The following is a 16,815-nucleotide window of genomic DNA, read 5'->3' on the forward strand; positions in this document are numbered from 1 at the left end:
TTATGAGATTGTGTATGTTTTGTTCTATGAGATAATCTTCATCAGCTAACGTATGTTTTGTGATTTATTTTAATTTTAAAAAGCACATAACGTATGTTTAGTGAATGTTCTAGAATTGATTTATTTTAAAAAGCACATAAAGGCTTCATAATTATTAAAGGTCATGTTAACTGACTGCTATTATATCATAGAACAAAACGTATAAGATCTCCTAAGCCTGTGTTAACCTCAGATCTTACTTTCGGTGTTTATTCCAAAACCCTATTCTTTCCTCATTCATTTTCCCATAGGGATGGGTGAACGAACCAGAGGTAACTTATTTCCGGGTTTTAGGACTACAAGCTGGGGAGCTCAATATGTACCATAGACTGATATCAAATATATTTATAACGAACCCAAGATAGACCAGAGCCTGTCGTTTCCAATGGGAGCAAATGAATCATAGTGGTCAGAACAAGCAAGGAGGTGGGCAGAGCCAAGCACGAGTTAGTGATATCCTATTGGCGCGTTCTTGCCTTTATTTGCATATTTCCGTTAGGGAATGCTTAACTCTGTTAAATGCGCGTGTGCAATAACTAAATTCGCCCTTGCACAATTCGCCCAAACAACGCACTTTTGTTTTGTTTTAACGTTGACAAAGGGTAACGTCTACAAAACACAGTCCACTCTGTTTGTTACAGATTTTAGTTTTGGAAACAGAAACTGTATGGAGATCAAATGTTTCATCAATGATAAAATTAGCAGAATGTCTGCCAAAATCCATCTCGCTCCATCTTCTCCCACTGCCGGTCACTGGGCTTCCTCTCATCACCATTTTGGTAGTGAGTGGAAACGCCAACCGGATGCTTCACATTTATACATTCGGTAAAATATCTGCCTCATTGTTCTATATGTGCTGATATGTACCCCTATCACATTTCCGGGGGTCACTTCTTCAGCGGTGATGAAAAACCACTAGAGGGCGAGCCCGCACTTATATTAATGAGGATACTGCGAGAGCAACACCCTATGGATACACCCAGCATAGGTCCATTAAAGTGTCACTTATTGTTGACTGAAATAATGATGATAAACTTTATTTGCACAGCTTAATAGATTGGTTTCCATCTCAAACTACATTTAAAACCTCAATGGTGTTTGCCGCTCTTACCTGACAGGGCAAGCTGTTCCATAAATCCATAACACTGTTGTTAATGTCAATTAATGTTTTGTTTTTTTAACACATCATATCAGATAAAGCAGATTGTAAATGTATTGACATATGTATATACAAATAGGGGTCTAGTAGTTAGGGGTTAACTGAAAGAGGCGGGGTTTATACGCAGCTGTCCCCTAAGTAATTTTCCTAGTCGTGTGTGTAGAGAGGAACGTTGAAATGGGTTTGAAGGAACTTGATGGATAGAGCTAAACTGGTTTGGTGAACAAAGCTACACCATATTATTTAATACAAAATATCAGAAAGAAGACGGCGTTGCAGGCAGCAAGAACTGTATCTTGCAACTCACGTGGACTCGCATATCAGTTGTAATGTAACCAGTTAGTAAGCTACCTCCACACTCGTGCTTGATCGATTGATGTTAAATCTTCGCTAAATAGTGCAACTGGGGACCAACGATGACCTCTCTTGATGAGATATAACAACAGAAGATCTACAACTGGACTTTTTAGAGAGTTTGGTACTATTTATCCTACTGGTAACCATATCTTTGGATACTGCTGCCAGCTAGCTACTGTAGCTAGCTAACGTTAATTTCTTGCAACTAATTAATAGCTAAACGCCTTAATTGCCACTGCAAATTGGTGACTTGGTCGACATACCGTGCGCTAATCACGTGGTTACTTGTAGGTACAGACATAGCTTTAATGTTGCTACGTGTTTATGTTTATAGTCAATGTTTTAGCTAACCAGATATTATTATTTTCTTATATGAATGTCCACGTTTCCATATTATTGAGAAGCAGCTATAGTTAACTAGCTACTCCCACACTGCAATTTGGTCTCGCACAGACGGCCTCTAAGTTAAAGTCCAGGCAGCTAGCTAGCTGAATCGCTACTAGTACTACGTCTACCTGTCAAGAATAGGAGGCGGTGGCAGCTGTGGTGTACATTTCTGCCTCTTCATTATAGAGATCACTGCCGAGGTGAAATACTGCAGTTCATGTTTCGACAAGAAGTCAGTGTACTATCTTTTATTCCGTCTTGTTCTTACCTTTTCCAAAACGAGAAGAGGAATATGTCTAGATATAACATTTACAGTCTTTTAGACTGGTTGTATGGCGGCGTGGATCCAAAGTTTGAAGGCAACGGGGGCCCAGAATGTGCCGCCTTTCTTGCACCCCAACAACGTATCGGCGAGAGTTTTGTCATGGTTCTGATTTCCATCGTGGAAGTTGCCGTCGCACTGAGAAAAATCAACATTTCTAAAGAACTCAAAGAGATCGCGAAAGATGGTCCAAGGACAAAAGACGACAGTTTGGGCAAGAACCTGTTGCTGGTTGCTCTGTGTATGACGTTTGGAATGGAGGTTGGATTCAAATTCGCCACCAAGACAGTGATATACCTACTGAATCCTTGTCATGTTATGACCATGCTGCAGGTAAGATTGCTACAAGGCTGGGCAAACTAGGGGCAAACACTTTTTGCAAACATGTATGGTATTATTCACACAGGATTGAAACGTACTTTTAAAGGGGCAATCTGCTGTTGCATGCATACATTTTTGCATTTATACATTAATGATATGTACCCATTTGATTCTTGAAGAATGTAACTTATAAATGACTCATGAGCTTAGTTTAACTGTTGTAACCCATCAGAACCCAAACTATAAGCTTGTTTTACTCCAATGTTTGTAAACAAAGTAAATGTAAACCAACACTATAGCCTCCAAACATGGTTAAAACTATAGTTTTGATATCATGGATGGTCAGTCCTTGCATCCATAGCTCTGTCTTTTAAATATGAGTGGTTACATTTCTACAGCCCCATCCCTCAGCTTTTTTACTGAAACAGGGGATTTGCTATTGTTTCAACAGCTGATTGCCCTTTTAAGTTGCTTTTGTCTTTTGGGGATTCATCTCTCAAATTTAAGTGTGAACTGGAGATGGGCCTACAATTTTTTTTGTGTTGAATGTGTATTGAGCATTTCTGTGTAGAGAGTAGACCTACGCAATGTACACTGAACAAAAATATAAACGCAACATGTAAAGTGTTGGTCGCATGTTTCATGAGCTGAAGTAATAGGTCCTAGAAATTTTAGATACGCACTAAAACCTTATTTCGCTCAAATTGTGGACAAATTTGTTTACATCCCTGTTCGTATTTCTCAGTTGCCAAGATAATCCATCCACCTGACAGGTGTGGCAAATCAAGAACTGGCCTCACAACCACAGACCACATGTATGGCGTTGTGTGGGTGAGCGGTTTGCTGATGTCAACGTTGTGAACGGAGTGCCCCATGGTGGGGTTTTGGTATGGGCAGTCATTAGCTACAGACAACAAGCACAATTTAATTGTATCGATGGCAATTTGAATGCACAGAGATACCGTGACGAGATCCTGAGGCCCATTGTTGTGCCATTCATCTGCCTCAATCACCTCATATTTCAGCATGATAATGCACAGCGCCATGTCGCAAGGATCTGTAAACAATTCCTGGAAGCCAAAAATGTCCCAGTTCTTCAATGGCCTGCATACTCACCAGACATGTCACTCGTTGAGCATGCTTGGGATGCTCTGGATCGACGTGTATGACAGTGTGTTCCAGGTCCCGCCAATATCCAGCAACTTTGCACAGCCATTGAAGAGGAGTGGGACAACATTCCACAGGCCACAATCAACACCCTGATCAACTCTATGCGAAGGATGTGTCGAGCTGCATGAGGCAAATTCCAGCTTCTGATTAGGCTAATTGACATCATTTGAGTCAATTGGAGGTGTACCTGTGGATTTATTTCAAGGCCTTCCTTCAAACTCAGTGCCTCTTTGCTTGACATCATGGGAAAATCAAAAGAAATCAGCCAAGACCTCAGAAAACAAATTGTAGACCTCCACAAGTCTGGTTCATCCTTGGGAGCAATTTCCAAATGCCTGAAGGTACCACGTTCATCTGTACAAACAATAGTACGCAAGTATAAACACCATGGGACCACGCAGCTGTCATACCGCTCAGGAAGGAGATGCGTTCTGTCTCCTAGTGATGAACATACTTTGGTGCGAAAAGTGCAAATCAATCCCAGAACAACAGCAAAGGACCTTGTGAAGATGCTGGAGGAAACCGGTACAAAAGTATCTATATCCACAGTAAAACGAGTCCTATATCGACATAACCTGAAAGGCCGCTCAGCAAGGAAGAAGCCACTGCTCCAAAACCGCCAGCAACATCTCAAGACATCATTCAGGAAGTTAAAGCTTGGTCGCAAATGGGTCTTCCAAATGGACAATGACCCCAAGCATACTTCCAAAGTTGTGCCAAAATGGCTTAAGGACAACAAAGTCAAGGTATTGGAGTGGCCATCACAAAGCCCTGACCTCAATCCTATAGAACATTTGTGGGCAGAACTGAAAAAGCGTGTGCGAGCAAGGAGGCCTACAAACCTGACTCAGTTACACCAGCTCTGTCTGGAGGAATGGGCCAAAATTCACCCAACTTATTGTGGGAAGCTTGTGGAAGGCTACCCAAAACGTTTGACCCAAGTTAAACAATTTAAAGGCAATGCTACCAAATACTAATTTAGTGTATGTAAAATTCTGATCCACTGGGAATGTGATGAAAGAAATAAAAGCTGAAATAAATAATTCTCTCTACTATTATTCTGACATTTCACATTCTTAAAATAAAGTGGTGATCCTAACTGACCTAAGACAGGGCATTTTTACTAGGATTAAATGTCAGGAATTGTGAAAAACTGAGTTGAAATGTATTTGGCTAAGGTGTATGTAAACTTCCGACTTCAACTGTGTGTGTATGTATATGTGTGTGTGTATGTGTATATATATATGAAATGTCTATTTATAAAAGGTAAAACGAAAGGAAGTGCAGCTACTGTAGTTTGCAGTCTTTCCAGCTTCAGTTTGAAGTGATTGTGTTAGCTGTGTTGTTGGCTAGCTCCTCTGAACAAGTGTTCTGACGTGTGAGTGCATTTTCTCTGGCAACCGAACCAATAGAAAGGACGACCAGCCATCTTGGGTAGCAACCCTAGATTTATGTCGGAACTATATCTTGTGGAAGGATGAAATAGTAATAATAAATTGATCAAAATCATATTTTGATTGAAAATGTGTCAATCATTATTTGAATATGTTGGTAATCCGTTGTATAAAAGTGATAATGCCCTCGAAGCCGGTGTTTTCGACTTCGTCTTGGGCCTATTGTGTACTGATTCAGGAACATCTTTCATGTGGCTATGGCGATCCCTATGTAGTTTACAACGGAACCCGTCTTTACTTGCAGTGGCATCCAGAAAGATCATATCACTTATGAACGCATTAGTGATGGGGGAAATTGTGAAATCAAAGTGATGTGTTTTAGTAGGAAGAAACATTCCTTAACCAGTGAAAGCTGCAAGCACAATCTGACATGGGAAACCAATTCACTAGCCTCTCCCTATTACTTGACTTATCATGTTGTAGCTTCAACTAAGGGAGTCCCGATGGTGAGGAGGGGACTAGAGAGATACACATGGTGAAGAAAAGGAATAGAGAGAAACCCCTGAGGGGAGGGGGTATGTATCTTGACTAGCTGCCCACCTGGTACACAATGAGGGGTTTGTTTTTCAGTCAGCCTCAGTCCGAAAATGAGGTGTGGGCAGTGTGTGTCTGCTGAACCACAGCCAACAACATTTGGAGAGCACTCAACACAGTTTGTTGAGAAGGTGGGGGCTCATCTGTTGTAATGTTGTGCATGAGTATCCCCCTCTTCCCAAAGGGGTGCACTGTAATTGTCTGATTTTATCCCACTCAAATTAACTGTGAGAGGATCATGTCAAATCATGTAATGGGCAATGTCACCAGTTTCAGATCATTGAACAGAAAAGGGGCATGTTATGATGACAATACTGCAGTCATCAAGAAAGTCTGTTTTATTGGGCACTGAAGCCCAAGGCTATCCAAAGTGTAAACGGAAAGATTGCTTAGAACTCACTTGTTGCTAGGTGTAAGTGAGGACTTGGTGGACTGTATATTCTTTAGGTTAGGTTTTACTTCATGTGTTTGCTCCCGTGTGCTGGTAAGGGCACAGATGACAGAAAGGTAAGATTCCAGGTGAGGTGCTTTAATAACGCTGAATATCCACAGGCACAGAACAGCACAGCACAGTGTATGTAGTATGGATGGGCTAAGGCACTTAGTGGTCTGGCAACTTGCTTCAACCAAAGTTTGTGTGTGTGTGTGGTCTGCAAGTAAAGAGAGAAATAAAGATACAATAGTGATTGACAGAATACAATCCAATTCACATCTCTTATAAACAATATGCATGGCTATAACATGACTATGATGACTTAATGCTATACAGGACCATACAGCGCAATACAAGGTGACTGTGACTGCACTAATTGAGATCAAAGGGGTGCTGCCGCACGTGTACTACAAGGCATAGTGCCATCATCTTCAGTACAAGGCTACAACTGCACAATGAACTTGAATACCTCTAAACGGTGAATTACAATGTAATACCCGTATAATGATGTACCATACACCTATACAATTACAGGGCATATAAACAACGCACTGGGGGACATTATCCTCTACAAATACAGGGTTAAATGTCCGAAATGATATGACAACCTAACCAGAGCTAGCCAGCTCACAATAGCTAGCTCGCAGAAGAAACTACTAATTAGCATAACCATAAATATGACATTATCGTAAGAGTGCATCTTCAGACATAAACACCTGAAAGATATGAAATATGTACTTACATATCAACAAGGACGCACACCGGCCTTGGCTAACACAATGAAAGCTAACTGTTGGGAAAACAAAAGGATGGCTGGAACTTACTCTCAATTTACTTCTCTCAAGCTGATCTTCTCTAAGCTGGAGATTGCCCAGCATGCTCTGCTCCACTTCACGGGTGGGTGGAGCTACAGCTCTGATATAATTAACTACCATTAATGATATGATTAACTACAAATACTTCACAGCCTTTTGTACGCTAGGGCTGACCCCATTTAGTCGACTGGTTGATTTGTTTGGTCGATAAGCAAAAAAAATAATAATGTCATGGTGTACAAGACACCTGTCTGATTGGCGCCTGTCTGAGTGGACTGATCCATTGTGGAGACTGTTGGGATGGCACTGTCTATCAGTCTAAGACGTGCTACTGAAATTGTATATGGTTCTATTAAGTAAGACCAATGGTCCAAAAATTATATTTTATAACATGCGCTTTCTCCCGCGTTGGATATTGGTCGCTGTCCACGGTTCTGAAACGCATAAGCGCACAGTGGCTATGATTTGCATAAGTATTTGGTCACCTACAAACAAGCAAGATTTCTGGCTCTCACAGACCTGTAACTTCTTCTTTAAGAGGCTCCTCTGTCCTCCACTCGTTACCTGTATTAATGGCACCTGTTTGAACTTGTTATCAGTATAAAAGACACCTGTCCACAACCTCAAACAGTCACACTCCAAACTCCACTATGGCCAAGACCAAAGAGCTGTCAAAGGACACCAGAAACAAAATTGTAGACCTGCACCAGGCTGGGAAGACTGAATCTGCAATAGGTAAGCAGCTTGGTTTGAAGAAATCAACTGTGGGAGCAATTATTAGGAAATGGAAGACATACAAGACCACTGATAATCTCCCTCGATCTGGGGCTCCACGCAAGATCTCACCCCGTGGGGTCAAAATGATCATAAAAATGTTGAGCAAAAATCCCAGAACCACACGGGGGGACCTAGTGAATGACCTGCAGAGAGCTGGGACCAAAGTAACAAAGCCTACCATCAGTAACACACTACGCCGCCAGGGACTCAAATCCTGCAGTGCCAGACGTGTCCCCCTGCTTAAGCCAGTACATGTCCATGTCACGATCGTCAAATGAGGGAGACCAAAGCGCAGCGCGTTGAGCGAACATGATAGACTTTATTTAATTAAAGTACCAAAACAAAATAGACGAATCGTAAAGTCCACAGTAACACAGACTGACAAGGAACAAAAACCCACAAACACAAGGTGAACACCGGCAGTTTAAATATGGCTCCCAATCAGAGATAACGAGCCGACAGCTGACACTCGTTACCTCCGATTGGGAGTCACATGAACAGACAAGACACTACAACCAAAACCAAAACACAACCAAATGAACACACCCTATACCCAACACAACCAAATGAATACACCCTGGCTCAACCTACACAGTCCCGGAGCCAGAGCGTGACAGTACCCCCCCCTAAAGGCGCGGACTGCGACCGCGCCTCAATACGGGCTAAACAAGGGAGGGCTGGGCGGGCATACCTCCTCGGCGGTGGCTCTGGCTCCGGCCTTGATCCCCACCTCCTCTCCAACCCCCCAAAGTACCCCTGGTCCTGTCTAGCCCCGCTGGCCGGAGCCGAACTGACGACACGCGCCCCTGGCTTGGTGCGTGGAGGACGAACGGGCCTTACCAGGCTGACGACGCGCACCACTGCCTTGGCGCGGGGAGCAGGAATGGGCCGGACCGGGCTGACGAAGCGCACCCTTGACTTGGTGCGGAGAGCGGGACCGGGCCGGACAGGGCTGACGAAACGCACCACAGACTTGGTGCGGGGAGCAGGAACGGGCCGGACAGGGCTGACGACACGCACCACAGACCTGGTGCGGGGAGCAGGAACGGGCCGGACAGGGCCGACGAAACGCACCCTAGGCTTGATGCGTGGAGCCGGAACGGGCCTCCCCAGGCTGACGACTCGCATCCCTGGCTTGGTGCGAGTAGCAGGAGTGGGCTGGATCAGGCTGACGGCTCGCACCCTTGGCTTGGTGCGAGTAGCAGGGACGAGCTGAACCAGGCTGACGACTCGCACCCTTGGCTTGGTGCGAGTAGCAGGAACGGGCTGGACCAGGCCGACGACTCGTACCCCTGGCTTGGTGCGAGTAGCAGGAACGGGCTGGACCGGGCTGGCGACGCGCACCGTAGGTTTGGTGCGAGTGGCAGGAACAGGCCGGGTCGGGCTGGCGACGCGCACCGTACACTTGGTGCGGGTGGCAGGAACAGGCCGGACCGGGCTGGCGACGCGCACCGTAGGTTTGGTGCGAGTGGCAGGAACAGGCCGGGTCGGGCTGGCGACGCGCACCGTAGACTTGGTGCGGGTGGCCGGAACAGGCCGGGCTGGGCTGGCGACGCACACCGTAGGTTTAGTGCGTGGAGCAGGAACAGGTCGGGCTGGGCTGGCGACGCACACCGTAGGTTTAGTGCGTGGAGCAGGAACAGGCCGGGCTGGACTGGCGACGCACACCGTGGGTCTGGTACGTGGAGCAGGAACAGGTCGGGCTGGGCTGGCCACGCACACCGTAGGCTTTGTACGTGGAGCAGGAATCGGCCGGGCTGGACTGGCGACGCACACCGTGGGTCTGGTACGTGGAGCAGGAACAGGTCGGGCTGGGCTGGCCACGCACACCGTAGGCTTTGTACGTGGAACAGGAACCGGCCGGGCTGGACTGGCGACGCACACCGTGGGCTTGATGCATGGAGTAGGAACAGGCCGGTCCGTACTGGGAACACACACCACTGGCCTTAACCGGGGATCAGGAACGGGCCGGACCGGACTGGTAACACACCTCAGTCTCTTACGCCGTGCCTCAACTACTTCCCTCCCTCTACTCGCCAATGGCTCCCGTAATCCGGTAGCCTTCTCTCCACGTCTCCCTGTGGCAGCCTCCTGCTGCCCAGCCGCCCAAGCCATGTGCCCCCCCCCAAAAACTTTTTGGGGTTGCCTCTCGTCCCTCCGACGATGGCCCTGCTGACGCCGTTGCTCCTCTCTCGCCAGGGCCTTGATCCTCCCCCAAGGTCCCTTGCCCCCGAGCATGTCCTCCCAGGACCACGATTTGCCCACCTGGGCCATCGCCAGCCTCTCGATCTCCTGGCTTCCCATTGTTACACACCACTGTGTCGTCTCGCTGGAACCAAAGCACAGCATGCACTCAAATAACGAATGCTTTGCCCTGTCATTATCTCATTAGATATATATCAAGATGATGGCCCTGGAAAGAGAATTTCAGAGGTGTATGTCTCGGGATGTTGGATTGAATGGGAACTTAACCATTCTCTGGAGATCGATTATCCTGGGCTGTCCTGAGAATGGATGCTTCTTTAATTGGTCTCGGGGGGGGTGGGGGGGGAGAATGGGTCCACCTATGGTTTCCGTAAGGGTCTACTGCACTGAACATCACAACTAATTAGATGACAACATGGCATAGCCAAGTCAAGATAAGAGTAGAATGCTATAGTGTTCTAGTACATGGAAACTTGGTCCTGGGGCCCACACTGGGTGGAAATGAAGCTGACTCAAATAATCAAAGCTTGATGATGAGTTAGTTATTTGAATCAGCTGTGTAGTGCTAGAGGGGGGGCGGGGGGGCAGGACCGAGTTTGGAAAACACTGCTCTAGTATCACAGCCCCACACAGAAGAGATCTGCCCGCAGGGCCTAGCATGAGGCCTCCGGAATGGTTAGTTCTCTTGGTGCTACATATTCAATTAGGCTACCTGCGTCGACATGCAAGTAAGCATGCACCAATCCTTACATGCCTTGGCCAAAAACTGTTTGTTGTCAGATACCATACCAGTGAGGAAACCTGCAAATATGTATGACAAAACCCTCATTTACATGAAGACATGCTTGTTCCTGTTTTGTGGTAAAACATTTACAAAACCCATCCAGAAAAACATTTCCTGTGCCACAGTGGTGAGCAGGCAGGCAGCGCTGTGGCTGGAGAAGGATGAGTGTGTGAAATGGCCTATTCTTCTTGAGGGAAAGAGCCTCTTCCTGTCTGTGGATCAGTGAGCAGCATGGGAGCACAGGGTTCAGGCAGGGGTCTAGCTCTGGCCTTGACAGACCAAGATAATCAGAATGTCACATCTGGCTGAGAAAATGTCCACCAAGCAAGACAAAACAGAAACACTACTAGCAGTCTAGCACAATACTCACTAATACGAAGGCATGCTCATACAAGTGCAATGAACAAATGTTTGCAAACTGGTAATTTTACATTTTTACATTTTATTCATTTTGCAGATGCTCTTATCCAGAGTGACTTACAGTTAGTGCATTCATCTGACCCGGGGGAAGTAGATGAAGGGCCTCATTGCCAAAATCCTGAAGTATCCCTTTAAGTTAGCTTGGTGGAACAACAACATCTGTCATAATAAGTACATGTTTCCTCAATAAAGTAGCTGTCAGCGCTAGTAGTGGGGGAAAAGGTTGTGCGAGTTTACGAAAGGCAAAAAAAAAGTTGGGGTGAGGGAAGGTGCTGTGGGATTATTTAAAATACTATTTGAAGAGGTAGGGCTTCAGATGTTTTTGGAAGATAGGCAGGGACTCTGCTGTCCTAGCTTCAGGGGGAAGCTGGTTCTACCGGAGGGGTGCCAGGACAGAGAAGAGCTTGGACTGGGCTGAGCGGGAGCTGCCCCCCCGTAGGGGTTGGAGGGCCAAGACACCAGAGGTGCCAGAACGGAGTAGTCAGGTTGTAGGATTTGAGCATAAGGTAGGGAGGGGCAGATCCTCTTGCTGATCCCTAGGCAAGTACCATGGTCTTGTAGTGGATGCGAGCTTCGACTGGGAGCCAGTGGAGTGTGTGGAGGAGCGGGGTGACATAGAAGAACTTGGGAAGGTGGAACACCAGGCAGGCTGCTGCATTCTGGATAAGTTGCAGGGGCTTGATGGTAATAAAATATTCATACTAATGTTTCCTTTAGGCTCAATCATTCAGAGCTTCTTTTGTCATTTAAAATAATTTAGAGTGCATCTGCTTTAGGTTAGTAGCTTATGTAGTAAATGACAGTTGAGAAGGTTGTAAGTGTTCACTTTATCCATTGTTCGGTATATTTACATGCACACAATAATACGATTATTGTGAATACTCAGATTTATTATAATAGTTTGATAAAAACGTGTACCTGCTTTGCAAGAAGAACGATTTCCCTCGAAATCCTGATTACATGGACACATCTGAAATCAGACTACCTGATGGGACTTTGCCAATTTTCTACATTTATCAATCAAAATTAACATTATCACAGCGATGTGAGAATGCAATACTTTCAGTTTTTCCGAACTCACTTCACTCGCTCAAAAGAGGGTGGCTCGAGCTGCTGGTGCTAGCATGTGCGCAGATCATACACGGCTGGAACTGATATGTAGTTATCTTTTAAGAACTTCCCTGACTAATTGACAGTAATGATTCGATAAGAGTATGGTCCCAAAATGTTTTTAATGTCAGCAATCAAGTTTTCAAGATGTATAACTTAAGAAATACAGCCGGTATGATGCATTTTGCATCATATAATGCTGCTTTTTAAATCATATGACATTTTGCAGTGGTGGAAAAAGTACCCAATTGTCATACTTGAGTAAAAGTAAATATACCTTAATAGAAAATTACTCAAGTGAAAGTCACCCAGTAATATACTACTTGAGGAAAAGTCTAAAAGTATTTGGTTTTAAATATACTTAAGTACTAAAAGTAAATGCAATTGCAAAAAATATACTTAAGTATCAAAAGTATAAATAATTTCACATTCCTTATATTGAGCAAACCAGACAACACCATTTTTTGTTTTGTTTACGGATAGCCAGGGGCATACTCCAACACTCAGACATAATATACAAACTAAGCATTTGTGTTTAGGGAGTCCGCCAGATCAGAGGCAGTAGAGATGACCAGGTATGTTCTCTTGATAAGTGTGTGAATTTGACCATTTTCCTGTCCTGCTAAGCATTTGAAATGTAAGGAGTACTTTTGGGTGTCAGGGAAAATGTATGGAGTAAAAAGTACACTTTTCTTTAGGAATGTAGTGGAGTAAAAGTAGTCAAAAATATAAATAATAAAGTAAAGTACAGATACGGTCAAAAACTACTTAAGTAGTACTTTAAAGTATTTTTACTTAAGTACTTTACACCACTGACCATTTGGGACTATATCAACAATGGACCTTGAAGCAATTTTCCTTTTTAAGGTGTTTACATGTCCTAATAATTTGAAAGGTAACTCAGAAATCCAGGTGTTTTATCCCCCTAAGGTAGATGTCCGCACCGCCATGGACATTTAATTAGCATAATAAAACAATCCCCATAAAAATGTGTCAGTTTAAGCTAGAGGTTGTTTATTTTTGCATTGGATCCGTCTCAATTCATTGCATCCGCCTATGTCTCACTTCCGCATCTGCGGTGAAAGACCATGAGACATCCCGAAAATCGGTCTTCTCACAAAATCGTGTGTAGCATCCGAATGGTTTGGCCTACTAACTATTGTGATTGTTCTACGACCCCAACAAGCATCTTGGGACTTGTCTGAAGTCGGTACAGCCGATCTGCCAACTTCTGTCTGTAGGGTCTGAACAGTTTGGGCTACACACTAATATGTTTGGGCTACACACTCTGTGCAAAGGTGAAACTCTCACGAACACGTACATGTCGATTGTTTTGATCTAGGATGACCACAGGCCTCACAAGACCCGTTCTGAAGGTCCCCCGGTACAAAAATATAAATGCAACATGTAAAGTGTTGGTTTCATGAGGTGAAACAAAAGATCCCAGAAATGTTCCATACTCACAAAAAGCTTATTTCTTTCATTTTGTGCACAAATTTGTTTACATCCCTGTTGGTGAGCATTTCTCCTTTGCCAAGATAATCTATCCACCTGACAGGTGTGGCATATCAATAAACTGATTAAACAGCATGATCATTACACAGGTGCACCTTGTGCTGGGGACAATAAAAGGCCACTTTAAAATGTGCAGTTTTGTCTCACAACACGCCACAGATGTCTCAAATTTTGAGGGAGCATGCAATTGGCATACTGACTGCAGGAATGTCCACCAGAGCTGTTGCCAGAGAATTTAATGTTCATTTCTCTACCATAAGCTGCCTCCAACATCATTTTAAAGAATTTGGCAGTACGTCCAACGGCCTCACAACCACAGACCACATGTAACCACACCAGCCCAGGACCTCCACATCCGGCTTCTTCACCTGCGGGATCGTTTCAGGGGTGGGGGGGTTCCCTCTAAGCTGAGGAGCAATGTTCCCTCTTAGCTGCACGTGTGCGCAGGCACACAGGACTGCCGCGGAGAAGAAATATCAGCCTGCGCAGAGAAGCACGATATTGAACTTCACTCAACTTTCTAGTTTTCCCCTTTTAGTTAACCTCTACGTGATCGGTGTCCCGTATACGGGATGGTTGAGCTAATGTGCGCTAATTAGCATGACTGTTGTAAGTAACAGCAAACTTTCCAGGACATAGACATGTCTTATATGGGCAGAAAGCTTAAATTCTTGTTCATCTAACTGCACTGTCCAATTTACAGTAGCTATTACAGTGAAAAAATACCATGCTATTGTTTGAGGAGAGTGCACAACAACAACAAACGTATCACGGCAACTGGTTTGATACGTTCACCTCCGAAGGTAAACAAAGTACTAACATTCAGTAATCTTGCTCTGATTTGTCATCCTAAGGGTCCCAGAGATAAAATGTAGCATTGTTTTGTTTGATAAAATCAATTTTTATATTCAAATGTAGGAACTGGGTTCTACAGTTTGAACCCCTACTGTCTCTGGCTCCACACCCACCCCGCCCGGCCATCTAGATGTGTGAAAGTTAGTGTATAAGCTAATGATCCATCATGTATGACATTCCTGGGAGTGTGTAAACTTACATTTTGTATTACCATATTATTTTTGTATGTTCTCTATAGTTATGTACTTGAAAATGTATAAATTGACCAATTCGGCACAGTTGGGCAGACTTCATACAAAATAGTCCAGTATTGTGATGCGTCACTGGATCAATCTGAAACGTTGCACACACTGCTGCCATCTAGTGGCCATAATCTAAATTGCGCCTAAACTGCAATATTATATTGTGGCCTTTCTCTTGCATTTCAAAGATAATGGAACAAAAAAACTAAAGAAAACGCATGTTTTGTTTGTTTGTATTATCTTTTACCAGATCTAATGTGTTATATTCTCCTACATTAATTTCAAATTTCCACAAACTTCAGTGTTTCCTTTCAAATAGTATCAAGAATATGCATATCCTTGCTTCAGGTCCTGAGCTACAGGCAGTTAGATTTGGGTATTTTACATTTTAGTCATTTTAGCAGACGCTCTTATCCAGAGCGACTTACAGGAGCAATTAGGGTTAAGTGCCTTGCTTAAGGGCACATCGACAGATTTTTCAGCTAGTCAGCTCGGGGATTAGAACCAGCGACCTTTCGGTTACTGGCCCAACACTCTTACCCACTAAGCTACCTGCCGCCCATTATCCATTGATAATGACAATAGTTCCTCAATGCATTTTAGGCGAAAATTGAAAAAAAGGGTCCGATCCTTACGAGGTTAACACCATCAATGTTTCCCTCTACTGTTGGATAAAGTGGATAAGCAGGTTCATGTCAAGCCCTGCATATTTTTTCCAAAAGTCTCATTGAATGTAGGCCTACATTGAACACCACACATTGGCTGCTACTGTAGGCTGAATGATCGAACAGCTATTGCCATGTTAAAATATTATGGGATGCATTTTCTCCATAGTTTTTTATGGTAAGCCACTGATAGGCCTACATTATGATCAAATAGCCACAGTAGCCTACTTGGCCACTGTTATAACTGTAACTTAAAGTGGGTACAGCCTCAGTTCCATAGATTTAGGGCCTAATGAATTTATTTCAATTGAATTATTTCCTTATGTGAACTGTAACTCAGTAAAATCTTTGAAATTGTTGCATGTTGCGTTTATATTTTTGTTCAGTATAATATTGGTGGTCAGTCTGATATATAACCTGTTGGTGTCGGGTGTCACTAAAAACCTATTCACATTCTTTGACTTTTTTAGGATGCAGCTTTTACAACAACTCTCAAGGAAGCACCACGGCCTATCCAGTATCTCATGTAGCACCACGGCCTATCCAGTATCTCATGTAGCACCACGGCCTATCCATTATTCTCCACAGCAGCATATAAAGGACCCGACTTGGAGTTGAATATATCAGTAGTATGTTTATGAGTGTTCTATCATCTTTTTCCACAGATCTTCTTGCTGGCCTGTCCGCCATGTAAAACAGCCATGGTCCTCTTTAGGTGAGTACTTACATTCTACACACTCCGACTGCCATGAAATCCCAACCCCACCTCAACAGGACACCATCCTCAAATACTCATCCAACCACCCTCACACCAAGAACCACCCATTCTATCCTCCTGACCACACCACGTATAAAGGTGTCATGCTGCGTTAGCTATGTGAGAACACAGACTAGCTAGTGACGATGTGGAATTTCCTAATCATATGAGGCATTACTTCAACTGAATGACCAAGTGCTTCTTAAAATAGACCATCACCTTGTCAACACCTCAGTGCTCCTGTTATGACAGAGTCCCAACGCAGTAGGACACTGAGCTTAACCAGGAACTGGATGTACAATATGTGAAGCTGAGGGGAAATCTCAGGGTTTACCACAATCTGTTACATTTACATTTTTGAATCAGTTCTCTTCCTTGGAAAGTTGCACTAGCTGGTTGCATGCTTTAGGCTACACTAAAGAGAAGAGGAGGGAGATCCAATGAAACTGACTGGAGACTGGCTTCATGGCTCCACAAAACTGTTAAATAGATTA

At 44.1% G+C, this 16,815-nt stretch overlaps 1 protein-coding gene across 1 annotated transcript in view; it reads left to right on the forward strand.

The window, feature by feature from the left end:
* The first annotated feature begins 1,415 nt into the window (after nt 1-1,415).
* Nucleotides 1,416-16,815, forward strand: part of tmem164 (transmembrane protein 164) — a 39,062-nt gene continuing 23,662 nt past the window's right edge. The window contains exons 1-2 of the mRNA XM_084140958.1: nt 1,416-2,597; nt 16,230-16,279. Of these exons, the coding sequence (XP_083997084.1) occupies nt 2,160-2,597; nt 16,230-16,279 (488 nt within the window). The 5' untranslated portion in view covers nt 1,416-2,159. The remainder of the gene's footprint in view (nt 2,598-16,229; nt 16,280-16,815) is intronic.

This window comes from Coregonus lavaretus (assembly GCF_964263955.1).
Source record: "Coregonus lavaretus genome assembly, chromosome: 24".
Classification (NCBI taxonomy): Eukaryota; Metazoa; Chordata; class Actinopteri; order Salmoniformes; family Salmonidae; genus Coregonus; species Coregonus lavaretus.